The sequence below is a fragment of the Microtus oregoni genome, unplaced genomic scaffold (assembly GCF_018167655.1).
Source record: "Microtus oregoni isolate MIOR12 unplaced genomic scaffold, Mior012 000045F_ref0000178, whole genome shotgun sequence".
Lineage (NCBI taxonomy): Eukaryota > Metazoa > Chordata > Mammalia > Rodentia > Cricetidae > Microtus > Microtus oregoni.
Genome location: NW_024543219.1, coordinates 1,921,081 through 1,948,811, shown reverse-complemented (window position 1 = coordinate 1,948,811; position 27,731 = coordinate 1,921,081). Strand labels below are relative to the sequence as shown.

General features: G+C 41.9%; 1 protein-coding gene across 3 annotated transcripts in view; it reads right to left on the bottom strand.

The window, feature by feature from the left end:
- LOC121434852 (histone-lysine N-methyltransferase SETDB2-like) overlaps positions 1–27,731 on the bottom strand; it is a 65,963-nt gene that overhangs the window by 17,409 nt on the left and 20,823 nt on the right. Inside the window, exons 7-15 of one of the 3 annotated variants that reach the window (XM_041633815.1) lie at positions 26,894–27,010; positions 24,419–24,588; positions 23,138–23,336; positions 22,408–22,507; positions 21,789–21,879; positions 18,682–19,019; positions 15,216–15,304; positions 13,546–13,633; positions 1,761–1,880 (exon numbers count right to left, since the gene is read on the bottom strand). In XM_041633815.1, coding sequence (XP_041489749.1) covers positions 1,761–1,880; positions 13,546–13,633; positions 15,216–15,304; positions 18,682–19,019; positions 21,789–21,879; positions 22,408–22,507; positions 23,138–23,336; positions 24,419–24,588; positions 26,894–27,010 — 1,312 coding nt within the window. Of the gene's footprint in view, positions 1–1,760; positions 1,883–5,912; positions 6,025–12,791; positions 13,634–15,215; positions 15,305–18,681; positions 19,020–21,788; positions 21,880–22,407; positions 22,508–23,137; positions 23,337–24,418; positions 24,589–26,893; positions 27,011–27,731 lie in introns of those variants that run through there. The other 2 variants (XM_041633813.1, XM_041633814.1) reach the window with 2 other exon arrangements.

The window sequence follows — 27,731 nt, the reverse complement described above, 5'->3', positions numbered from 1 at the left end:
TATCGCAGCAATAGAAACCCTAACTAAGACAGCTTATGCCTGCCCTACTGTGGCGCGTGTCTGGAATAATACACTGTAAATGCTGTGGACATGTTGTCTGCTATAATTGTTAAGGAAAAGTACATGTATGTTGAGTAGCAGGTGCATTTTTTCTGACTATTTTGAATGAGTATGTAGATACAGAACCCAAAGATGTCCAAATGCACACATGACATAGAAGAATCTCTGCACACTAAAGAGTCCTGTCACGTGCTCTCTGAGAAACCATCACTCTAGAAGGATTTGGAGGAGGTGGGAGCTGACGGCAAAGAGATATGAGGGAATGTTCTGGAGTCCTGGGAGCTCTCTGGAGAGTGACAGTGATCACATGGGAACCTACATCTCTCAAGACTCAACTGCACACTTCAGGAAGCTTCAGTTGGCTTGTGAAAAGTATGCCAATAAAGTTTGCTAAAAATACTGGCGAATTAACAGTCCATCAGAAATGGTTTAACAACAGGGAAAAATCTAGGTACACACAGGTTAAAAGAAAAAGGCTTTGGGGCTGAAAGTTTCATGGAACCCATATGCTTCAACCTGTCGTGTTGTTAGGATAACAGGCTAAACTCCAATTTGGGGACTGATGGTACTACAGACCCAATGCTAATGTCTGATCTTGTTGGCTAAATTCTAACTAAATGAGAGAATGTCCTTGCTTGTAGAAACACTAAGTTTACAGGACAGATGGCACATAATCCCAAAGAGACCCGACAGCTGGGTGTGGTGGCACAGAGCTTTAGTTTCAGCTCTCAGGAGGCAGAGGCAGGTGAATCTCTGTGTGTTTGAGGACAGTTTCCTCTATATACCGAGATCCAGGCTAGCCAGGGAGTCCTGTCTCAAAACACACATGGAAAAAAAAAAACAAAAAACAAACAAAGAAAAAAACAACCAAACAAGCAAACCAACCTGAAATAAAATAATGTACCCTGATGTAGCCAGAGATTAAAAAATAAATTTAGAAGATAGTTTCTTTTTTCTTTCCTTTTTTGGTTCTTTGAGACAGGGTTTCTCTATGTCACAGCCCTGGCTGTCCTGAACTAGCTCTTGCAAACCAGGCTGGTCTCGAACTCACAGAGATACCCCTGTCTCTGCTTCCTGAGTGTTGGGATTAAAGTGCCTGGCTAGAAGATCATTTCAATAGATGGAGAGAAAACATTTTTAATGTGCTAACTTTCAACACAAAATAAGTAAAAGATGACATCTGTGTAGAAAGAATAGTCAAGACATTTTTTTAAAAATGAAATATTACAGTCTAAAGTATATGCAAATTTAGATGAGACTTTAAAAGCTATACTTCTGATAAAAACAATACTCTTGATAGAAACAAGACAAGGCTCCTAATTATCACCACAATAGAATGCTCCAGAGAAACTCAATGAAACAAATAGTTTAAGAGATCATAAAATTGGGGGTTGGAGGATGATTCAGTGGGTACAGAGTCATCAAGGTGAAAGTGCTCACGTAGGCGTCATGTTATGCTTTTAAATCTTTATTTTGTATCTGTGGGCATTTTGACTGCATGTAAGACGATTATCACATGTGTAATAAATGCCCTTAGGGGCCGGAGACCCTGAGACTGGGGTTATGGGTAGTTATGAGACACCACGTGGGTCCCAGAAATGGAACCGAGGTCCTCTGGAAGAGCAACCAGTGCTCTTAACCACTGAACCATCTCTCCAGCCCTACACATGTAGTTTTAAAGGTGTTTTCAAGTAACTTACCAAACAGTTTTCATGAGCAGCTATATTCTCTGATCGTGCGCAGTATATCACACTCCAGTCATGGTTTTCAGGGCAGAAGGCACAGATCTTTTTCTCCATCATTTCTGGAGCCTGACAGTCCTCTACAAATAACATCCAGGTTAAAGACAGAAAAGCATTTCATGGCCTTGCTAGCTCTTCCAATCTTAAGGAAGCCGATTTTTATGACAGCCTTAACTCCTGGAACAATGACAAAATCAGCAGCGTAAGAGGTAGTGTTTCTTGTGTGGTACAGCCACTGTTTTGTGTTCTAGACCAGTGTTGTCAACAGAAGCAGAACAAGCCACAAAGGTGGCTGTGGTGTCACTGAAAAGCTTCCAGGGTCCTTACTGAATGTGTAAAATTAACAAGGAAATTCTCTGATGTCTGAGAGCTGCACTTATCTTTGGGCAGAGATGGGAATTTAGAGTGATGTTTGATACCATATCTATTTAGCAAAAATAGTAGTAGTAGGCCCACCTCTGGGGCCTACGAGCTCTTGGTCAAGACTTATAGTATCAGGTATGTGCTGCCTCCTGTGGGCCTTAAGTCCAGGTAGAAATCAGTTGGCTACCCCTATAACACTTGTGCCATTATTGCACCCGTGAACATGCATTTCTGTGCTGGTTGTCATGGGAGCTTACAGTGTTCACAGCTGTGTAAGATTGTTGACTCCTTTTTTTCCCCAACAGTCTACATGGCAACTTCCACAACTATGAGAACTAGCCAATAAGGAAGAACTTCCTGGTAATTGCTTAATTTTTCTGTGTCCCTTGACTAAAAAGTGTGGCATCTTCAGCAATGGAGTCTTATTTTCAAGTTCACAACTCGTCCAAGTGTAGAGAGTAAGTGTCTGTGGCATGCTCAGCCATAAATGAGACAACCACAATAACCCCCCAAGGCTCAGGAAACACTGTGGAAAAGGGGACGGAAAGATTCTAAGGTTTATAGAAACAGTGTCTTCTAGACATGACAGAAATGCTATAATCATAAATTCAAAATAGTTGTGTTTGCAGCTGTGAGTGCAGCTGTATTTGCAGCTGTGTTTGCAGCTGTGGCTGCCTGCACAAGACCGGCACAAGATCAAAGCAGTCACAATTCTAGCTGAAATGGCGGAGGTGGGGTGGGGCAGAACTCAGGAGCATCCGCCCCATTGTCAGTTGAAGGTTTGTGGGGGAGGATGTGGCCCCTGGTAGGTCCACCATGCTCCAGTGGGTGGCCATGTACATGAGTATATGCTCAGCACAAATTGGAGATAGTAAACTAGTCCAGATGGAGAACAGATCAAGGGAAGATTTGAGAAACACAAGGCAAGGAAGGCGTGAGATAAAGGTCCCAGTAGACGTAGCAGAACACCCCAAGTCTGGATCAGAGGCCAGATATACAAAGGGAGAAATTCTACCCCACTTCCCCCAAGAGGGTTTTGGGCTTAATGTAATTTCAACCCAAATCCCAAGGTTAAAGAATTTGAAAGACGCAATTATTAGGGAACATGGGGATTGACAGTGAGGAAGCTCTGGAGAAAACAAGACAGGGTATCACACCTGCTTGATTTAGAGTCGTGTGTTCATAGAACCACTTGGATAGATAGTTAGATGAACAGGTCAAAAGACAGACAGCATAGGCAAAAATGGGTCATACCCCACATTTGTGAATTCAGTGGCAGACACAGTGTTGCTATTCGCATTTCTTCCCTAGCAGCACTGTCTCAGCCCATTTTTTCTATTATTATATTCTTACAGATTTATAAGAGCTTGTCACATGTTCAGAATATTATCACTTAGAGCAAAACACCCGGCAGCCTTCCCTGGCCTCTGCACGTACATCAGTGGACATTCTCCAACATGCACATATATCATACACATACATAATTAGTATTTTAAAAGTCTACGTGACACTTGGGAGTTCTGTGAGTTTGAGGCTAGCCTGGTCTACAGAGTGAGTTCCAGGATGGACAAGGCTACACAGAGAAACCCTATCTTGGTGTAGGGGAGGGAGAGAGGAGAGCAATAGTCTATAGGCCTTATGTAATAAATTTAAAACTATTTTATGGGGCTGGAGAGATGGCTCAGAGGTTAAGAGCACTGGCTGTTCTTCCAGAGGTCCTGAGTTCAATTCCCAGCAACCACATGGTGGCTCACAACCATCTGTAATTCTATCTGGTCCCGTCTTCTGGCATTCAGATAGAACACTGTATAAAAAATAAATAAATTAAATTAAAAAAATAAAATAATAAAACTATTTTATGATTTCTAATCTTAGGTAAGGGGGATATATTTAGAAGATAGTTAACTCTCATTTTCATAATATTAATATGGAGTTTATTTTAAAGTACAAGATGAACATATAACTCATATTCATAATGGTTAGCCATGGTTGTTTCTGGTCCTGTGGCTTCTATTTTGTCCCCTGACCTCCCACTAATATTGTGCTTAATTTTTTATTAAAAATTGCGTGTGTGAGTGTTTTGCCTGCATGTATGCACCGCATGAATGCCTAATGTCTATTGAGGCTAGAAGAGGGCATAGGATCCCCTGGAATTGGAGTTGTTGTGATGGTTGTGAGCCAATGTGTGGGTGCTGAGAATCAAACCAGGGTCCTCTGCAAGACCAGCCAGTGCTCTTCCCTCCATCGCCATCTCTCCAGCTTACTTTCAAACTTAAAAATTCAGAACCCTAGTTTTCTTGGGGACAAACCCATTCTGGGTGTGCAGACACAGAGTATGGGAAGTGGCCTGGAGCCTCCTCTCTCCCTCACCCTACAGACCCGCACACAGATTAGCTAAAGGAAATGTGTGCCACGTGGGTATTTGTCTAGTGGTTGCCGTGTATTTTGGAGATTGGTACCCTTATTTGTGCCATCCTCTCTGCCTGCATCAACTTTTCAAGTTTTCTGCCTATGACTGACTCTTGAGCTGAAAAAGTAGGATGGGGGCTGGAGAGAGCGAGAGTGCTTGCTGTTCTCAAGGATCCAAGTTTAGTTCCCAGCACTCATGTTGTAATTCCAGCTCCAGGGTCTCCACACACAAATACATAAATATGTACATAGACATATCAGCCACTAGAGTGCTGGCTCAGCACACAAGAGCTCTTGTTGCTCCTGTCTAGTACCCAGGCTCGGTTCCCTGCCCCTACTCATAACCATCTCTAACTCCAGTTCCAGGAGAATCCCGATGCCTTCTTCTTCTAAACAACAGAGGCACCAAATCCACATGTGGTACATATATTCAGGAAAGGCATTCATAGATATAAATCTTTAAAAAATGCTAGTGGGGGATGATCACCAGCTGGAATGACTCAGTCCCCTAAAAGCTTAGCTGTAGACAACTACTAAGTAAGTCAGGATGATGGTGGCCTGGGTTAAGTTTCAGGGATGGAAGGCTGCTTTTGCTGAAAATACTGAATTCACTTGGGCCAGGGATCACCGCAGGCCCTGGCGAGTGAGGGAAGGGACAGAGAAGGCTTGACGTCAGTGCCTCCCTACTGGATCCTTTTTTTCTGCTTTAGCCTTGGTGTCAGATTTCTACTGGAGACACGGGGGGGGGGGGGGGGGGGGGGGGGCCTGTAATAGCCTGTCAACACTGGCTTTTGTTTCTGTTTCCTGTCCCGGAAGAGCCCTTCCTTTACATTCCTCAGTTCATGTCTTTCTAAGAGGATTCCGGGAATTTTTGGATCACAAAACTGACAATACCATGCCCTCAAGAGAAGATCATATCATCACAAGGAGATTGTCACTATGGGTAGACCTGAAACATCTAAGAAACTGATGGCTACTTGCAACCCCCACTAGCTGTCCCTCGGTATTCCTCAGTTGTGCCAAACTCTTTCTCCTGTCCAGGTTTCTAGCATCCCCCATAAAGTTTACCCTCCCTTCCCAAAAGCACATCTTGCGTACTAACTTTTAAAGTGCAGAGCTTCCGAACCTGTGAAGCAAGGACCCGAGAGGATGGAACCAGCCAGCCTATAAGATTCAGCCTCCTGAGGTCCCCAGTGCCTACAGCTCTCCCAGTGGCTGTACGCCCAGCTCTGCCCTTGGCCACACCTTGCAGTCTCCATGGTAATCAAGGCTCCCAGGGCTGGGGAAAGGGGTAGGTGGAGAGTGGTCCCTTCCCGCTGGCCACCACCTGGTACTCACCAGCAGGGACTGGGCCACCAGCCGATGGTGTCTCTTGGGCCATGGCTATGCAGCTGTGCTCCAGGAAGTGCCACTGATAAGTTAATTTCTAGTTTTAATTTCTAGTTTCGTTTCTCTAAGTCTGAGTGGCGAGAGCAAGCAGGATGTTGGGAGGAGGTGCAAATCGGGGCAGTTTTCTTGGAGATCTTCAGCTCTGAATAGTGGGTTTTTTTTTTCCTTTTTTTTTTTTTAATGGTGTTCTCCTTTGGTAAGGGGAGCCTTAAAGTTCTAGCCTTTAAAGCTTCCCTTCAGGGTTCAATTAAAGACGCTGCCATGAATAGCTAAAGGGGGAGGGGTAAAGATCTGAGGGAAAAGAAACCTACTCAAAACAGGAATCACCTGTCCATGTTTCTTTATTCTTCTTTCTCGTTTCTATCAATTCTCCCTTGCTCTTTGTTCTACCTTGTTCTACCTGTTACAAAAACCAACAATTCCCCAGCCCTAGCAGGTTCCAGGGACCCATAGAAAATCAGATAAGGGTTCTACCACTACCACCACCACCACCACCACCACCCCCCAAAGAGAGAGAGAGAGAGAGAGAGAGAGAGAGAGAGAGAGAGATCGATCCATGGGAGTGGCTAGTAGACATCCAGCGAACTTAATGGATAAAGTTAATTAAGAAAGAAATTAAATCATCCGGGGATTCTTAGAGGTAAGGTTAGTGCACTACGCTGCATTATTAGGTGGTAAATAAGGAACTAAAATGTTTATTTTCAGTAAGACTATGAACAGGGCGCAGATTGTATTTTAAATCAGCGCACTGCTTTTTTCTTCTCCAAGCATCCATAGAATCAGGTAACCAAGCAACCTACATAAAAGGCTCTTGATTGGGTTAGCACATACACCAGATGCTGTAGAGAATATGAGTCTAGGTCTGGAGTTATACTTACGGCTCTAGGGGAAGAAGAGACCCAGGCTTCTAAATTAGCAGTTCTGGGGTTTGCTGTTATCAGCTGCTCTGATCGTGGGGGTTGTGGGTCTTTCCCTGGGTTGCAGTTAATTATCCCTTCTGCTGTCCTTGAGAGTCCTGAACTAAAACTCATCAGTAAACTGAGGCGAAAATGAGCCTAAGGAGTTAGGAATCTTTTGAGTGAGGTAAACCAGAGCAGCAGCTTGGACAGGTAGTAATTCTATGTCCTTGGAGATCTGTGACTATCTTAGAAGGGATGCTCTATGCCTGCACACTAAGCATTGACCAAATGCCTGCTGATAAAGATAATTGCAGGAAGGCAGATCTCTACACTTAACTAGGAGAGAGGAATGAGGCCTGGCAGTAGGAAACTGTTCTGAACTAGGGAATTAATTCCCAAATATGTAACAGAAGGGAAGTCAGCTACAGCAAAAATCTATAGCAAAGGACAGCTACTTTATTCACAAACCAATAATGCTAAAAGCCTTGCTTTTTTTGGTTTAGCTTTTTTCTGATAAGTTGCTCGTGAAAAGATGACTGAGCAATTCCAACGTAATGCTGCAGCTGTAGCAGCTTGGTTTCTCTGTCGATGTGATTGATGAACATCGTGGCCCAAGATAACTGAGGGGAAGAGAGGGCATTTTTTTTGTTTTGTTTTTCGAGACAGGGTTTCTCTGTGGCTTTGGATCCTGTCCTGGAACTAGCTCTTGTAGACCAGGCTGGCCTCGAACTCACAGAGATCCGCCTGTCTCTGCCTCCCGAGTGCTGGGATTAAAGGCGTGCGCCACCATCGCCCGGCTAAGAGAGGGCGTTTTTGACCAACAGTTTAGTCGTCAGCCAGGGAAGACAAGGAAGAAGGCAGGAGCAGCCACGCTTTCTGGCTTGCCTCCCTTGGCTCTCTAACCTGCTTTGCAGTACAACCCACAACCACCTGCCCAGTGGTGGTGCTGCCACAGTGGCCTGTGCCCTCCTGCATCTACTAGCAGTCAGGAAAAAGTCCCTCCAATCCGATGGAGGCAAATCCTTGAAGTTCCCTCTTCCCAGGTGTGTCAAGTTGACAACCCCAAATAGTCCTCAAAAAGTTTTTTTTTTTTTAAAAAAATAATAATAATAAGCAAAAACCACACCAGGAACCCCCACTCTTCCTGTTTTTAGCTTAAGAAACAAATGATCTGTATTTTTGAAGATTCTACCACACCCTTTGGCCTACGCAGTAGTATCTTTAAACAAAACAAAATTAAGACTCCTAGACAGAGTTGCCAGTAAGGAATCTTTACTTAACATCAATGTGGCACAAAGCACCATGCAAATCCAGACTTTTCAGTCGTGTGACAAACAGAAATATCCACGTAGGTACTAACATATAGAAAATATAATTTGAAAAGCTCGGGGCTTTGCTGGGGACTTAAAGATAAACTTCGGGGAGGTTGCACTGAGGGGACAAAGTGCAGATGGCCTGACAGAAGAAAGGACAACTAGACAAGGCAACGTGGACAGCTTGGGCAAAATGAAAGGTCCTAGCACAGGATGGGTACAAGACAAGTCCTTTCTCACACTCTTCAGAGAGAATAAATGAGCAAGGGCTGGAGAGATGGCTCAGCGGTTAAGAGCATTGCCTGCTCTTCCAAAGGTCCTGAGTTCAATTCCCGGCAACCACATGGTGGCTCACAACCATTTGTAATGGGGTCTGGTGCCCTCTCCTGGCCTGCAGGCATACACACAGACAAAATATTGTATACATAATAAATAAATACTTTAAAAAAAAAAGAATAAATGAGCAAGCTGGGCAGTGGTGTGCACACTTCTAATCCCAGCGCTTGGGAGACAGAGGCAGGCGGAGGATTTAAGGCTAGCCTGGTATATAGAGTGAGTACCAGGACAGCCAGAGTTACACAGAGAAATCCTGTCTCAAAAAACCTAAAGAGCAAGTTCTGTAATTCCGAGGAAAGCCTCTCCTCTAACTTCACAGATAAAGACCATAGCAAGATTGGGGCGTGTTCAGATTGAAGACCTCAGCCTTTGGCATACATATATCCAAAGAGTCTAGAATGTTTGGGTGAAAATCCCGACCCAGTCCTTGGCAGCCATATATCCAAAGAGTCTGGAATGTGCGGACGAAAGTTCCACCCCAAACCCCCTCTCCCCTGAGAGTTGCCTCAGTCCAGACTCTGCCCCAGAGAAAGCCCTCCAAACAATGACCTCTCCCCAAAATAGTCAAGACCACTCCCAAAGGGTATTTAAACTGTCCCCCAGAGAATAAACACGTGGTTTTCTGGTCTTCCTTTCCAGTCTCCCCTCTGCAGGGTATCTTATTAAACCTGGGCTTTTTCTAATTTGGTTTGATTTGGTCTGATTCAGATTATTGAATCGGTGGAGAGGCTTAAGGTGCAGAAACTTTACAGAAAAAACAGAGGCCTTAAAGGAACATATCCACATGACTGCTTGTATATGCAGGTACATACACATTTAAATAGTATATTTTTATTAGTGCACATTTCAATGTGTACATGTGTGCTATGGCATACACATGGCAGTCAGTCACTTCGGATTACAGTAATTCTATCATGTGGGTCCCAGGAGAAAGGCTTACAGCACGAGTGACCCTGAAGGTCCCCCTGCTGTTGCAAGGGACCACGCCACAGTTGGCAGGTAAGGGACAGACAGATACACCATGTCTGGAAAAGAGTTTGGGTAAGGAGATATTGAGAGGGTGTAAGGGTAGGGAAGGATTATGCAGGGAGAGAGAAAGAGAGAGATGAAGGGACAGAGAGAGGAAAGAGGAGGGGGAGGAGGGAGGCTGAGGCTGTCTCTTAAGAAGGGACAGAGAAAGAGGAAGACAGAAGGGAGACCAGCTTGCTTTGGTGGGAAGGGGGTATTGGGAGTGGGCAGAACTTGTCTCTTAAAGGGTGACAGGGCAGACCAACATACTTATACCACCAGGGACTGAAGTCAGGTTGTTGGGCATGGCAGCTTGTGCCTTTACTGCTGAGCCCTCTCTTTGGCCCATAAATAATATCTTAAAAGACATAACTATTACAGCTATGGACCAAAATGGGATTCTTTAAAGGATTCTCCCTGGGCATTGGGACACACACCTTTAACCGCAGTAATTGGGAAACAGAGACAGGACAATTTCTATGGCTCTAAGGCCAGCTAGGGCTACACAGTAAGCCTCTGTCTCAAACAAAGAATTCTCAAAGAAGACAAGAAAGCTCTTAGAAACAAAACTCACGCCGGGCAGTCAGGGGTGGAATGTGCAACAGAGAAGGCTGGGCTTGCTGCCTACCCAGTCTGGATAAAATGGCACGCCAGGTTCAGTGCAGACTGTCTCAAGGGGCCGGGATGGAGATTGATAAAGTGGAACACACAATGACCATATTTACATAAACCAATAGAAATAAAAATTAGCAGACTAGAAAAACACAATGCAACAGATAGTTTGAAGACTGGGTACTTGTAAAGCAGAGGAGGAAGACAAAACTACAAATAAAAAGGTAAGAAATCAGAAAGTGTGTGGGGGCAGGAGGCACAAATACAGGAGAGAGGGGAAGACCTTAAAATAACAGTAAGGAAGTCTGAACAAGTCTTAAGAATCATAACGTATCTAGTAAAAAGAACTATAATACACTTCAGTCTGTGCACACATGTAAGTTTAAATGGAATTTCCCCATTTGGGCTGGCAGTGTTTCCCTCAAGCCTATCTAGCAAGACCCCTAACACCACACACGGGAAGCCCTTTTAATTTGTTGTCCAGGGTTGTCCAACAGACTCCCAAAATACACAGGGTATTGCTATTGCCCTCGATTGCTCTGAGATGAGATGAGAGGTTAAATCCCTATTGCTAAAGACACTATGCACTTCAGACATAGGTCCCAGAGGACCCAACTTAGGTCTGACTTGAGAACCTCTTTAGACTAACTTCCATGGTACCAGAAGTTTCTATGCAAGCTTTTGGAAGAGGGCAGCAACCAGCTATCTTAAAGGCTGAAGGCATGCACTTATGGAGACTGGCTGATAAACAGTATTTATTTATAGTGCTGCTTCTTGTAGTTATTGGAGGCCAATAACTCAATCCTTTGTAAAACTCTTTTACAGGTTTCTGAAAAGTATTTTATCCCTTTGCTCATATGTTCCTTTCTGTGCTATTCAGTAAATACAGAATAAAGCCCTTTATGGGGAACACCATACAACACACACATACACAGGTACATGGCAGACACACACAGAACAGTTACACACAGTCTCACATGGCCGCCTAAACATAAGCTGAATAAGGACGACACCAAGATACGCCAGCACGGAAAGGGAAAAGCCCAGGTCTCAGTCCTAGACAAAGAACTGCAGGATACTGAGGAACGCTGAAAGCAGAAGAAATAGTTTTCCCTAGGGAAAACCACATCAATTGGTCATCCAATACCATCCTTGAAAACAAGTACATACAAGTAACATTACACAGGCTGAGCAGGATGCATTTATTTATTTAGGAACGTGTATAATATATATGAATATATACAAATTCCTAAATAAATATACACACACAAATGTAATAAAAGAAAAAGACCATGAATTTGACAGCAAGTGGTGGGGTGGTACATGGGAAGTACTGGAGAGAGAAGAGGGAAGTGGGGGGAATGATATTTTATTATAATCGCAAAAACCAAAAAGTTATAATTAAAAAGGTCAGAAAGCTGGCTCGGGCTGTTACTGAAGGGGCAGAACGATAGGACTGAACTGAAAGACTCTTCTGGACATGACACACTCTCTGCTGCGGCTGCCTGCAAAAGAGCAAACCCACCACCACCAGCCTTCTAGCATGAGGTGGGGCTCATGAGCCCCAACCCTGAGGAGATACTCACAGTTGATGGCTTCTGGGGAAAGGAGAGTGAGTGGCACCTGATGGCCACAGGAATATATGGACAGCATAAATTGGAGTTGGGTTACTTAAAAAAAATAAAAATAAGAAAGAAAATGTAGAAATAAGAAAAATAAAAAATAAGAAAGAAAAAGTTGAGAGGGAGTGGGAAAATAGTGGATGGGTGGAGGCGAATATGACCAAAGTATATTGCATGAAATTCTCAAAGAATTAATAAAAAATTACATTAAAAAATTGGAAAGCCAATTTGTAATTCTAACATTTTGGTAACTAATCCCAAAGAAGAGAAATCCTTAAATTGGTTAAAATTTTCTAATGGAAGGACAAAGTTTTCAGGCTGAAAACTCACTAAGCACCCGACAGAAGGGATGAAAACAGACGTTGTCTAGAGACAGTGCAGCAGGACAAAGGTAATACTACAAATGTCAAGTGGGTAAGAATTCTACACCCTGCCAAAACACCCAGAAAGTCTAAAACAGACATTCCAAGAGTGTATAGTCTCAAAACACTTACTTCTCAGTCTTTATTTTCAAAAGTGACTGTTTCACCCATTTTGGGGAAAAAAAAAAAAAAACACAAGGAAAAGGATAAGTCTAGGCTGTCAAGTGGAGCGTGCTGGCAGTGACCAACACCAGGTAACGTACTCGGGCTTTCTGAAAAACTTTCTCCAAGAGGATGACATTGATAAAACATCTTTTTCTGAAAGTCCAATTGACTCCTAAGGAAGAGCTCAAGGAGGCAGGCTGTCTCCCGACAGTCCCCTTTGGACAAGCAATTCCCCATAACTATCCGGTCTCCTCACTTCATTTTAGTAACTTACTGTGAACTCACCTGCCTGCAGCGCCAACTGTGTTCTCTTTGTAATGTGATTCCTTTCATTCTACATAACCCAATTTTCACTAGCTTCAAGATTCCTTTACTGGTAACTCTATCTGTGTAGAAAAAAATAGGAATGTTCTTCCAGGTTTCTCTGCTCCTGTGGTCTTGTGCAGCCCCCACAGAGGAACTGGAAAGGAAGTTTCAGAACAACTTCCTACGGGAGTGGCTAACGGGACAATGAAGTAATAAATAACTTTGGAGGGCTGAAGATGTAGCTTTTGGTAGAGTGACTGCCTAGCATGCAGAAGGCCATGCGTTCAATTCTCAACAAGGAACAATACTTTCAATTTTAATGTGCATATAGTTAGTGCCTACGCGTTCTTTAGACTCTTGCCCCTCACCTGTAGTTCATAATGGTCAGTGAACTGTCAGGAATTTAACATCAACTTTGTAGGTTAAAGAAGTAAAATTTTTTCCTTTGGGGCAACACACACACATACACAACACACACACACGGCATGGTAGTGGCACATGCCTTTAATCCCAGCATTCGGGAGGCAGAGACAGGCGGATCTCTGTGAGTTTGAGACCAGCCTGGTCTACAGAGTGAGTTCCAGCACAGCCAAAGTTACAGAGAAACCCTGTCTCAAAAAACAAAACAAATCACAAAAACAATTTAGAAACATACAAATTCTATTGTAATTTTTGTCTAAATATATAAACTAGAAAGTTATAAATTATACAATGGTATGTACATAAAATATTATTTACATTCTACTCAAGTAAAGTAACAACAAGTGCTACTTGACGCATATCAGAGTGTCCTTATTTTGTTTTGACCTACGTTATAGGAAATTAGATATAAAACATGAATACCCTGAGCAAGTGAAACCAAAGAATCAACCATGATTTCATTGACAACTGATGTAGGTCCAGCTTGACGAGAGACGGTTAAGACAAGGTTATATTATTTTTTTCCGACACTTATTAACCCCACACTGGCAGAGGATTTCCTTTTCAGGCACGGTCCCAGCTTCATAACCATAATCCCATGTCAGTTCTGTTCTTGCTTTCACATACCTAGAAAGTAGAAATAAAAAAGAATCATAAATCACCCTAAATAATTCTTTCACATGAATCAACCTTGAATATGCCAATTTTCATATTCACAAAATGAACCATCCTCAAGTTGCTCTATTCTCTTTACATACCATCTAATCATTTGACTTTTATTTCAAGCCTCCCAAAATACTATATAACAAAGTATATCTATGAGGAATGGTGTTGTGCAAACATAAAGGCTGTGGCACACAGCAGATGGGGTAATTCAGACTTTAAAGAAGATAGAGGAAACCTTATGTGGGACAGCTGTCTTTTTCAACTATTTTTTTTTTTTTTTTGGTTTTTCGAGACAGGGTTTCTCTGTGGTTTTGGAGCCTGTCCTGGAACTAGCTCTTGTAGACCAGCCTGGTCTCGAACTCACAGAGATCCGCCTGCCTCTGCCTCCCGAGTGCTGGGATTAAAGGCGTGCGCCACCACCGCCCGGCTTCAACTGCTATTTTTACTTCGGGATACTAATGTTTTCCTTTGGGTGTTTTGGCAATGATTTTGTGAATTAAAGCCATTTGCTATTTTTTCTCAATATTTCTTCTTGTATTTTTCTCCTACATTTTTTAAATTTTTTTTTTATAGTTTATTTAGCTTTAATTTATGTGCATTGGTGTGAAGGTGTCAGATCCCCTGGAAATGGATTTTCAGACAGTTGTGAGCTGCCATGGGGCGCTGGGATTTGAACCCCGGTCCTCAGGAAGAGCAGTCAGTGCTCTTAACCGCTGAGCCATCTCTCCAGCCCCTCTCCTACATTTTTAAGAACTGTGGAAGACTGTACTTCTCATTCAGTATGGTTTTGGGACTCACTGCTGCGTTGGGCTAGGAGACCTGGCAGTCAGAACCAGGAGGAACCTGCAGTAAGTTGTTAAATAAACCTTGCTGTCTGAATGGAGGGATCTGCATCCTGGGGTCCTTCAGGACCCGTCTACCTTCTGCAAAATTACTGAAGGTTTTCTCCAACATACACAATTTTATTAACTGTTGTAAAAGAAAATATTTATATTTAGTAGTAAGTCAAATTATAAAACTACATAAGGAAGTTTGTTCTAATACTATAGTCTGAGTATGCACAGTAAAAATGGGAACTCTGTTGATCAAAACAAAAAGGATAAACCAGTTTTCCTCATGTTCTCCTGAACTGAACTATGCAATCTGATGTCCTCAGCCCCTTAAGAATTAACTCTAAACTGGGCGGTGGTGATGCAAGCCTTTAATCCCAGCACTCGGGAGGCAAAAGCAGGCAGAACTGTGAGTTTGAGGTCAGCCTGGTCTACAAGAGTTAGTTCCAGGGCAGCCAGGGCTACACAGAGAAACCCTGTCTTGAAAAACAAACAAAAACCAAACAAACAAACAAACAAAATTCTAAATGAGAATAAGAATGCAAATTCCAACTGTTTAAATTTTTACTGAATAGTTAACAGTTTAGGATAACTGAGTATTTTATGATATCAGATATTTGGGGCTATATTTCATCTTTTCATTCTTTTTTCATATCTACTATTTTAAAAGTCATAGCTGCAGCAATAATTGTATAAACAAAACAATTGCAAACCTGTTGGTAAAGAAGGCGACCAATGGAAAATTTCTGTCATGTGTTTCTACAAAAACATTCTGTACACAGAGATTCGGGGAACAACTATGCTGTTAAAAAAAAAAAGAATTAAAGGTTAGACAGAGCATAAAATTTAGAACCTAGTTATTTAAAATATGTAAATACCCTACATATCTCACTGATTTCGTCTTTCTCATTTTAAGTAATATACAATCTACCACAGCTCTTCACAGTGTAGTTACAGCAGGAACCCATTCAGTAAAGCCAGATATCTTACTGAAGTATAAGATAGAACCCCCTAAATGGGGGCTGTTTCTCAGTACTTAATATTATATATTTATATTTCAACTCAACAACACTATATGGAAAATGTATTGTACAGACCCTTCTGCATAGATATATCTACATGTAAGATTGTTAATGAACAGTTTTTAAACAGGAAACAATTGGAAATAAAAGCTGCCTGTGAGGAGCTAGTTAAAATTGACACAATGGCATTCTACGCAGCATAAAGGGAGAAACATGCTAACAAGAAGAATCGGGGCCAATGAGATGGTTCAGTGGGTAGACGCATTTGCCAATAATTAGCCTGATAACCTGAGTTCGATTCCTGGAATTTACATGATAGAAAGGGGAGAACCAACAATCTAGTTTATTCCCTAACTTCTACATATGCATGTGGCATGTATGTATCCCCACCCTATATACAAAATAAATAAATGTAAAAAAGAAAGTACCAGGAGCTCCTGTGTACTGATACATATTAATCTTCAGGATAGTATTGTTCACTCAAAAAGCAAATATAAGAGGTAGGTCAAGCCAGGCAGTGGTGGTGCACATTTTTAATCTCAGCATGAGGGAGGCAGAGGGAAGCAGAGGCAGGCAGATCCTCTCTGAGTTTGAGGCCAGTCTGGTATACAAAGTGAGTTCCAGAACAGCCAGGACTATACAGAGAAACTCTGTCTCAGAAAAAGAGAAAGAGCTCAATTAATAATGGACTAAGTAGACTTGAGCTCAATCCCTAGACCCCATGTGAAAAAGCCAGGTGTGGCGGTACATGCTTGTGATATCAGGGCTCGGGAGGTAGAGAAAGGAGGATCCCTGGGGCTTGCTGCCAGACAGCGCAGCCTGACTGGTAAGTTGCAGGCCATTATAAGTACTCTTGTTTTAAAAGACCATGCATGGTGCATGGCACTGCAGGAATAACACAATTGACCTGTGTCTCCCAAACACACAGGCACACAAGTGCATGGAAGCCACCATCCATGCACGCATACACACTCCCAAAGTGAATAATAAGCTATATAGAAAAGGACACCACATAGGCATTTACTTGCATTTGCAAAGTGGAGGCGGAAGAAACAAGAGCCATAAAACGGGATCAGGGAAATTGGCAGCATACTACTTTTCAAGAGAAGGCCTTGGCTGGGCAGTGGTGGCACATCGTTCTTTAATTCCAGCACTGGGAAGCAGAGGCAGGGGGATATCTGAGTTTGAGACCGGCTGGTCTACAAGTAAGTTCCAGGACAGCCAGGGGTACATAGAGGAGAAACCCTGTCCTGAAAAACATAAAACATACATACATACATGGAAAGGACTTGAAAATGAGCAAGACAGAGTTTTAACACAGAGAGTACACACAATATAGTTCTTATATCCTAATCCAAACCAGTATCTCTGAAGAATAGACATGGATAAACAGTCGATTTCTCAACACAGCCGCGTAACCACTTCCCAAGGTTTGTAACATGGCAGTACTCTCAATACCATCATCCCAGTTCTTAGCTGCCCACTGTCTTCTCAATATTGACATCTATTATTGACATCACAAGACTCATAGACACCAAGTCTCTCCAATACCCTTGAATATGTCCATCACTTAGTTTCAATTATTTCCTACTCAACTTTTTTTTTTTTTTTTTTTTTTGGATTTTTCGAGACAGGGTTTCTCCGTAGTTTTTGGTTCCTGTCCTGGAACTAGCTCTTGTAGACCAGGCTGGCCTCGAACTCACAGAGATCCGCCTGCCTCTGCCTCTGCCTCTGCCTCCCGAGTGCTGGGATTAAAGGCGTGCGCCACCACTGCCCGGCTCCTATTCAACTTTTTGTGCAACTTGGACAACTGAATTTGAAAACTGTGTGTTTTATGCACCCGTGTGTGAAGACATGCATATATGTATACCTGTGTATGGAAGCTGGAAGTCAATGCCAGATGTCTTGATTGCTCTTCACCTTACTTTTTCATCATATAGTAATTTTTTGTAACCTTATTTTTTGAGACAAGGTCTCACTGAACTTGGAGCTTGATGTATGGCTAGACCAGCCAGGAAGCCCCAGCATCTTCCTGTCTTCTCCCTAGTGCTAGGATTACAAGTGCATGCCATGAGGCCTGTTTTGTGTGTCTCTGTATATGATGTACTGTGTGTGGTATTGTGTGTATACAAGTATACACATGTCTGTGTATGTGCGTGAGAACGCCAGAGGATGCAGCTCTATCATGTTCCAGAATAGCCCCTTGAGAGAGCATCTCTCACTGAAACTGGACCTAGCAAGCCTCTATCTCCAGCCCTAAAGAGTGCTGGGGTTACAGGCATGCGTATTGCCACATAAGGTTTTTATGTGGATGCTGGGATCCAAACTCATGTCCTCCTGCTTGGCAAGCATTTACTGACTGAGCCATCTTCCCAGCCCTGAAAACTGACTGATGTATTTATTTTTCCTTGGTTTTATGCTTTGTTTTGTGTTTTAAAGACAGATTCTCACACTGTAGCCCAGGCTAGTCTAAAACACAGGAAATCCTCCTGCCTCAGCCTGAAAAGTGCTGGGATTATAAGGCATGAGCCACCATGCCCACCCATTTATTAAGTTTTCTAATGCCAATGTTTACTATATGGTAAGTGTAGTAGGAGCTGCGGGTTGCATTCCTGCCGCCCTGCTTCCAGCCGCCTGGCTAGCTTATGCCCTGAAATAACAACACACAAACTGTATTCATATAAGCACTGCTTGGCCCATTTCTATTAATGTGTGTAACACCCCAAGGTGCGCTTACCGGGAATATTCTAGCCTATGTCCATCCTGGGTTGGAGCTTCATCACGTCTGCCTCAGAGAGCAGAGCTAAGGCATATGAGCTCACTTCCTCTTCCTCCCAGCCTTCTGTTCTGTTTACTCCACCCATCTAAAGGCTGGCCTATCAAATGGGCCGAGGCAGTTTCTTTATTAGCCAATGACCTTCCTCCATCAGGTAGCACTTTCAAGCAGTTTATAATAATTAGTATGATCCTCAAAAAACCCTAAATAGTCATTCCCATATTAATTCCATATTAGGAATTAAGTATCAAGAAGTAGTATGCAGAGGTACATAAACAGAAGACTGGCTCGGTCTGTCTTTAGAAACTATTAATTCTCCCTTCCTGATAAATTTTAAAGAAAGGGGTGCTTAGAAATAGGAATCTTAACCCTGATACTCACATTAAGGAAACGGCCCACATTTCCTTCTTTTGAAGCATCCAATAGGAACACATTCTCTTTACCGAGGCTCATTACAGAAGGTAACAGAGTCTTTGACCTTTCATTTGGCAACTCTTCATCGCAGAAGCCCGGCTGACTGTGAGAGGCTGCAGGTCCTTCTTCTCGGGACTTCACTGGAACCTCAAGCACCTTTTCAGTTTTCTCATTATTCACCGTGGCTACATGCTTCCACCTGCCCTCTGGTGAAGTGTCTTCTTGACTTCTAGTTGTATCTATCACGTCTGATTCAACGAGCTGTCCGTCTTCGGAGTAACCAACTTGGTTTGAACTTAAGTCCTCTAGTAGACATTGTTAGGAAGAATTGTCAGGGCATACACTTGGCTGAGTCACAGTGCTAAGATTAGGTTAGAAGACAGCTGCTTTAAATCGCATAACCCTTATCACGCGTTAAGGTAGGCAGTGTTCCCTGACTTTTATAAATGAGAACACTGAGTCTCGAGGACTAAAAAGATTCCCCTGACTCACACAGAGAACTAGAGAAATGCACGAGTATGCCCAAATTCTAAAGCCCATTTTCTTTCCCTGGCATCACAGCTCTTCATGCATCTACGTGTTGTTTCCTTATTAATGTATTTAATATCAAATTTGGTAAAAGTGGCTTTCATTTCACTGACTCTGGACTCTGTATTTAAGTATATTCTAGACTCAGGCAACAAGAGAGTGGAGAGGCCGTTAACATTGTCGTAGTTCTTTTTTTTTTTTTTTTTTTTTTTTTTTTTTTTTTTTTTTTTTTTTTTTTTTGATTTTTCGAGACAGGGTTTCTCTGTGGTTTTGGAGCCTGTCCTGGAACTAGCTCTTGTAGACCAGGCTGGTCTCGAACTCACAGAGATCCGCCTGCCTCTGCCTCCCGAGTGCTGGGATTAAAGGCGTGCGCCACCACCGCCCGGCTCATTGTCGTAGTTCTAAGAACACTGTCAGGAGTTCTTTTCCTCAAACTCCAGCAAAAACAACCGTGTTTCCAGGGGCTTGCACACACTGATGTGTGGTGCCTTTAAGACCAGTCAAAAACTGGACTATTATAAACCAACAAAGGAGATGAACTTAGTCAGTTTTTGTATCAATAATGGAACTAACCCTTAGTGAATATCCAAAGTATGAATACATGTCAGGCAGAATAACTAAATTCATGTACTTAAAAGAAAAAAAGCAACCCACTCAGGCCTATATAATTCGGTGCCCTCCCCTCAAATTATACTTTAGTTAAAAAGTTGATCTTAGTCTGCCAATATGGTACAGAGGGTAAAAGTACTTGCTGCCAAGTCTGGAGTCCTGAGTTCAACCCTTGCTACCCCATGTGGTTGAAGAAAAGAACAGATTCTCAAAAGCTGTCCTTTAATCTTGGCATGCCATGGCATGTGTACGTGAACATTCCTTTCCCTCAAATAAATGGGCAAATATTGTTTTTAAAAGAGGGAAGGCAAAAATCTTTGAAGGTATTTTCCTAGCTGGGTGGCGGTGGCACACACCTTTAATCCCACAACTCGGGAGGCAGAGGCAGGCGGATCTCTGAGTTTGAGGCCAGCCTGGTCTACAGAGTGAGTTCTAGGTCAGCCAGAGTTATTACACAGAGAGACCCTGGCTCAAGAACAATAAAAAGTTAATGTCAAAGAAGCTGGAAACAGAACAGTGGTTGCTAGAGCCTGGGAAGGAGCTGAGGAAGAGGGGGCAGAGTGAGGTGGCTAGTAAGTGCATGGGCGCAGTACAATAGGAGGTCTAATTCTAATGTCCCAGACAGCACAGTAAGACAGCAATGGTTGACAATAACTAATGATATATTTCCAAATAGCCAATAAGGACAATTTCAAATGTTCCCAGCATCAAGAAATAACAAATCTCTGAGGTAAATGATCATTACACACTGTATAATAACTGTCTTATCATACTCATAAATACATGCAACTAGTAAAAATACTTTTAGAAAGAAATTCTACTTACTAAAAAATAAAAGCTCATGGTTTACTCATTATCATGTGGATGCTGCTCCTACAGTACTTTTTTTAGTCAAAGATTTCTGATAGTTTCTAATAGCTATTTGATGTTGTTATTTGATCTACCTGCTATATATACTTAACAACTGGTGAAAATGGGGAAAGAGCCAAAGCAACTGTACTCACTCTGGCTCATGTGTATTAAAGGGTAAAATAACTATTACGTAAAATGCTCTTTCTTAATAGAATTTCCCAGTAAGGAGCAACCATACCTCCACCAATCTACCCTGTAACACTACCTGGGGATTTGGGGTTGCAGATTAAGGGTATGAGGTGGGAGAAGAGGCAGCAGTGGCCGGCCTGCTCTCCAAAACAAGGCATTTGTCATCCATCTCCCTATTGAGGGATTCATCAAAATACAAAAGTTGCAAACCCCGGTCTGCCCAAGCTGTAACATTTGTCATGTAGAGGCTGTACTCCAAAAGACAGTACTCTGTGGAGGGAGTCTGTACCCTCACTAGCATTATACTGAGGACCCTATACAGTGGTATGGGCAGAACTGCTAGAGGAATGCATCTTTAGAGGTCCATAGGGAAAGATTGAAGTGGGCCGCTTTAGCTAGAGCTTCCAGAGCCACAGACAACACCTGCAGACCACATGGTGAGAGCCATGCACTCTACCCCTTCTGCCATGCAGTAAGTCATTGCTGAAACCAGACCAGACGTCTACAAACTCCTGTGAACGGAGGACTGGTCATAGAATCTGTGTTGTCACTATTCAGTTATGCTGATGTAGAGGGAAAGTAGAAACATGTAAATCAATGCCTGTAGCTACATTCCACGAAAACTTTTTTTACAGACACTGGTGTTACAAGTTCATATAATTCCCAAGTGTTATGAAATATTATGCACCATCTGATTTTTCAATTATTTAAAAATGTAAAAAGCATCTTTTACCAACCATAATTAATATTTGGCAGGTCAGATTTGGATACAGTTTACCAGTTTCCACATGACAAACCCACCAATTTGTTATGAAGTCTATGGAAAGAAGTGGTAGACACTGAACAAAAGGGACAAAGAGGCAAGAGAGGGACAGCCATGAGGAAATAAAGCCTACCGTGAGCTCTAGCTTTAGAGTTTAGGTGTTCCGGAGCTGGCTTAAATCCATTCCCATCTTCAGGGGTGGTAGACTCTGAAGAAACAAAACCCTTCAAAGAAAATAAGAAAGACAGCTCTACTCTCGAAGTCAGGAGAAAGTACTAAGCAGCTGAACCTCTTTCACCAAGAATCACCCTTTATAGGCCGTACATACTAGGTTAGTTCTGAAAAGCCCCAGAGCTGATATTGTAAGGAGTCTTGACATAAGTGGAGCCAACACATGTACCCCCTTCCCACTGTCTATTTCTAGGCACCTTAGTGACAGCTGCAACAACTGTCAAGATACTTTTTGAACTAAAAATACAAAAATAAGTCTGTGTGTATCTCAGACTCGAATAGCCTGTATGCTCAAAACAATGTCAATCCTACATTGTATTATGTAGCATAAATACTTCAGTGAAGGCTAGAAAGGTAAGATCATAGTTAAGGGCCTTGGAAAGGCATAGCTCCTTTTGTTTTGAAAATAATGTCTTGCTATGTAGCCTGAGTTGACTTCAAACTCATGATCCTCCTGAACTGGCCTGCAAGCACTAGCACAGTAGGCATGCAACCATGCAGTCTGTTCTTGTAGTTCTTACCATGTCTTTCTCATTGCAGTGAAAAATAGTCGTCTTCGATTTAGGACTTCTAATGACTGAGTGACGCCGAGTTTTTGAAATATTTCTACAGTTCATTTCTCTGAAAAGGAAAAGAAAATTTATTCTGTATATCACTAAAATATAGGTAACAACTCTACTTCATAAATGTCCATTATTGTTAGAAATTAATCTATGGGCTGTAGAGATATCTCATTGGTTAAAAGCACTAGCTGCTTTTCCAGAGGACCTGGGTTCGATTCCCAGCACCCACCCTGGTCCCTGATGCACCACCATATACATAAAATAAAATTAAAAATTTAAAAAAAAAGAAATTAATCTATATCACATCTATATTATTTATTCGAGGAAGGAAAAGGTAATCATTAGCTACCAATAATTTGAAAATGTGTTTTAAAAAATGATCCCAATAAAGCTTTTCAAATAGAATGGTGATATAAAAGTAAAATTAAAATTTATAACATTCATAGAGTCAGATGAAAGTTATTCACAGTGAACTCAGAAATGGGACACCAAAGGAAATGTGTTGGCCAGATTTTTAAGGTTAGAATACTGGATTTCTAGGAGTGTTAAATTTAATTTGTAAGGTGAGAAGATGTTTAGGGGAGGGGAGGTGGGAAGAGAGAGAGACACATACACACAAACAGGGAAAAACCCAAACATTCTTGATCCTTAACAAGGGAGGACACCATGATCTGAAGTTTTCACTTACATTACAGGCTCTCTGAGATCACTGCTAAACTTAAGAGAACATTGCTCTGTTTTAGGACTGCTAGGTTGTGTCTCACAATCTGAACATGCAACTTCTATTCTCCTCTTTTTGGAAAGCTCATTTTCCATATGGTTTTGTTGTTCTCTTCTGTTTTTATCAGTATTGGTTTTCTCAGGAGTGGCTCTGCTTAGTAATCTTCCTGAAATACAACAGACAGTGATCAAAACAGAAAACAACCACTTCCAACAAGTAGGCACCAGCTTCTCTGTAAATAAAAACTCTGTGCTAAGTGTACTGTGTTTCTAGAAAAGATAAACTCACCCTACAAAGTCTAGACTTGAGGTAACTCATCCAAGAAAACCATTCCAAGACACTAAAAAAGGCCAATGGGGGACTCATTGTCTTACATTCATAATAAATATCAACTATTTAAAAAGAAGCAATAGTCTTTTATTTTGGCAATTTAAAAAGAAAGAAATCCACAGTAATGTAAAATAAAAACGAAAAAAGTCCTCTAGACAATGAAAAGCAAACTTGTTTAAATTCTTTTTAAGTTTAAAACCTTAGACTCTTGAAAAATGATCTATTTAAAATGTGTGAGATCTACCTATTATGCTCATATTCAGTTTAATATTAAAATCTTTGTCTCATTGAATGCAATTTTTTTCAGGATTCAAAATTATACTTCTTAGGTTAGAATTTGTAACTAGATATTCCACTCATTTTCTAGGTCAACCTTAGGTGTATGTTCTAGTCTTTAGAGACTGCCAATCATGCTTCCTGGACACCACTTAGGGTGCAGAGGCAGCTTCCACTCGAGAGCTACTCTGAGAAACAGGACGAATGTCTAGGCAGGCTGGGTAGAGTAGTGTAGTTAGTGGTGTGGAGTCCCTGAACCAAGTGAGATGCTTAGACCAACTGTCTGAATCATCATGTGCAAATACTCATTACAATACTAACGTTGAGGAGCTTTGGTTTGATTGTTTCTACCTCAGTGAGCCATGCAGATCTCTTATTTAGAATGTTCCCTACCTTACTCCAGAGTGTCTGTGGCTGTGAAGACAGTGTAAGTCCCAAGGCCTAGTGCAACACAGTCTTTCCTTTCTGAAGCACCTATGGCCTTTGGACACAAGACCCAGTGACTTGTCTCCTTTGGTGCTCTCCCCTACATCTTGTTGTTCAGCACCCGGCTAAAAGGTGCCAATGCTGACTAGGACAATGTAGATTCAGATGTATACAGATGCAATTGGGAAATAACCAGAAAACAAATCTTTGCTTTACCTGAATAAATGCACACAAATGTCCCTCTGTCAATGTCATCCAGGCAGCGCACTCCCCAGCCCTTCTTCTCACTTTTAAACACCTGCAGCCTCACCTGGGGACCATGCTGGACAACTCGGTTTTGACACAACTGACGGCTACACTTGCACAACAGGTTGCATTCGTAAATGCTGGCAATAACACAGAAGACAATGTAAATTAGATGGCCTAAAAAGCAAAATGAAACGTGTATTGCTACTTCACTTAACTTAGGGCTAGATTGCCTGGGTTACTAGCTTTAGTTTTGTGGAGGCCCAAAATGTGAGCCTATTCCACCTTGTCTGAAGGTCAGAGTCTTTGAGGTTGCTCAAAGTTGTTGGTAACAACTGTGGCTACACACCCTGACCGAGGGTGTGACTTCTTGGTGTTTTGAACCTTAAGGTGGTGCCTAGAGGTATATCCTCTCCACCCTGAACAAAGGTCAGAGAATTGAAGCAACGTCTGCTTTTTCTTCTAAATTAGGAGGTGTGGCTCCCTTCAGGATACTTGATGCCTAAAGGGTCCACTGCCTATACAACAGAATGTTTTTCTCAAGAATTATGACTTGACGTCTCAAAGTATTGAAGCAAGTAACTGTTCCCGTCATCCTTTGTATCATGTTAAAGCAGTCTTTTGCCTTCTTTCTCCCTTTCATATTGGTGTTTAAAAGTATATGGAAAAATAAACATGGGCAAACTCAGGACTTAGACCTCTCTGTGACTAGGGTAACAGTAGTCACCCCAAAAAGGTGGCGTATGGCATAAGGCAGCCCAACATGGCTTACAGCATAGTTTATGTTTTTAAAATGGAGTCTATCTATCTTTCTATCTATCTAACTTTATATATATGACTGTTTTACCTATATGCATAACTGTACCACCTGCATGCCTAGTACCCACGGAAATCAAAAGAGGGCACTGGATTTCTGAGACCAGAAGTATAGTCCAATGTGAACCCTCATTTGAGTGCTGGGATTTGAACCTGAGCAGCCAGTGCTCTTGACCACTGAGGCATCTTTCCAACCTCAAATGAGAAGTTTATATAATAGAGCTTAACCTACAGGACTGTTTCAACATCACAATATTTCCCAGATATGTAACATGGTGCTCAGCACACAGGAAATGTTAGCTTTTTAAATGTGTAAAGGAAATTTATAGGATGAAACTCTTCTAATTCTAGTTCTGTTTTATTACTTAGCATCAATTTTGATAGACTGAAAATTATCGACTGACAAATTAGTTTCCTTCATTCTTCTTTTTAATAAATATATATTAGTGTATGTGCGTGCATGTGTGTATGTATGTGTGTGTGGTCATGCTCATGCGTGTGTTGCACACAGCCATGCAACCACAGAAGCCAGAGAAGGATGTCAGGTGTCCTGCTCTACCACTGTCTGCATTGGTCCCTATAGACAGGATCTCTTCACTGAACCTGAAGCCACGCTAGGGCCAGCAAGTCCCAGAGGACCTATATCTTGAACCTTGAATAGCACTGTGGTTATAGGCATGTATAGCTTTTTATCTAAGTTCTGGGTATTTGAGCCCATGTCCTCATGCTATTTCCCACTGAGTTAGCTCCTCAGCCCCTTCATTTGTTTTTGAAACAGCTTCTCTATGTAGCTCAGGCTAGTTTTGAACTCAGTATCATCCAGCCTCTGCCTCCCATGTGCTGGAGGTGTAAGTTTTAATGGGAAAATTGACAACTCAGACTCACTCATTTCCTGAGGACCTAGGCTTGAAGCAGATGAGTGTTATATATTTTGATATATGTGTGGCATCTGAGTTCCAGTTCTAAGAATATACAATGCTTTTAAGCTACTATCAGTAATTTAAATTTTTAGTATGAGAAACAAATATAAACAAAACCTGTAAGCCTGTAGACCATATTGAAAGCCAGTACTCTCTGGGCCTGGGAGATGAGCCAGCAGTTAAAATGCTTGCTATGGAAGCATGAGGCCCTGAGTTCAGCTGCTCAGAACTCTTTTTTTTTTTTGGTTATTTGAGACAGGGTTTCTCTGTAGCTTTGGTGCCAGTCCCGGAACTAGCTCTGTAGACCAGGCTGGCCTCGAACTCCCAGAGATCCGCCTGCCTCTGCCTCCTGAGTGCTGGGATTAAAGGCATGCGCCACCACTGCCTGGCTGCTCAGAACTCTTATACAAGCTGGACACGGTAGAGACCATATGCAACCCCAGGTGTGGGGAGGGCAGCAGAGGCAGGTAGGACCTTGGGGCCTGCTGGACAGCCAGTCTAGCCAAAGTTGGAAGCTCCTGTCTCAGAAAGAGAACGTATAAGAAAAAAAAATAAGGTAGACAGTGACTGAGGAAGATGCTGGACTTTGACCTCTGACTCCCAGTGTGTACACACACAGGCACAAAGATGACCGCACCATGCACACAACTTACAAAAGTACCATCCTCCACAGACATGCACCCTGCAACAAATCTCTAAGGTTCCTCACCCAGTAGGTATAAGTCTCTGCAGTCTTTTATAATTATATCCAGTACATACTCCATCAGGCGACAAGGAACATGCTTTGGCATTCTTTGCTGTCAACTGAAGACATGCACATTTTTGTCTAAAAGAAAGGCAGTAGAGAAGTCAGAATAAAAAAAAAAATCACCAAGTTATGAGACTCGGTAAAAGTGTAAATGACATAAAAAAAATGGTATACTTTTATTTATAAGACGGCTTTTGCTCAAGGATTATATGGAAACTCCTCTAGACACAATATGAATAATAATAACAACAAAAAGCTTATTACAACTAATATCAACTGCACTGAGCTATCTGACCATGCAACAGATATTTAGTTATATGGGTTTTAATTTTTCAAAATGGACATTTTATCCAGCAAATACTCATTTGTTGAAAGCTGTAGTTCTGCTTGTCTATCATAGGTTATTTTAATAGTTGTTCCCTCATTAGCTGAGAGGTATATTCAAGGACCTCTGAATGCTTAAAGTCTTATATTAGTACCAAAGTCTATTTATTTGTGCTTTTCTCAATAGTCTGAAACATTGCCACATGATGCCAGAATTAATCTGTCCTTGCATGCTTTATTTTCCTGCATGTTAATTATTACTTGTGTCTTTTGGAGCCACTATTAAGGAAAATAAGTCTTACTTGGATATATTGCAAGTATGACACTTGATCTGATGATCAATGTGGCTGTTAAGTGACTACCTGGCAGGTCATGAACAGTGTGGATAAAGAGATGATTCACATTGCAGGGGGGATGAAGTGGGGCATTCCATCACATGACTCCACACAGCATGTAGTTTAAAACTTATGAAATG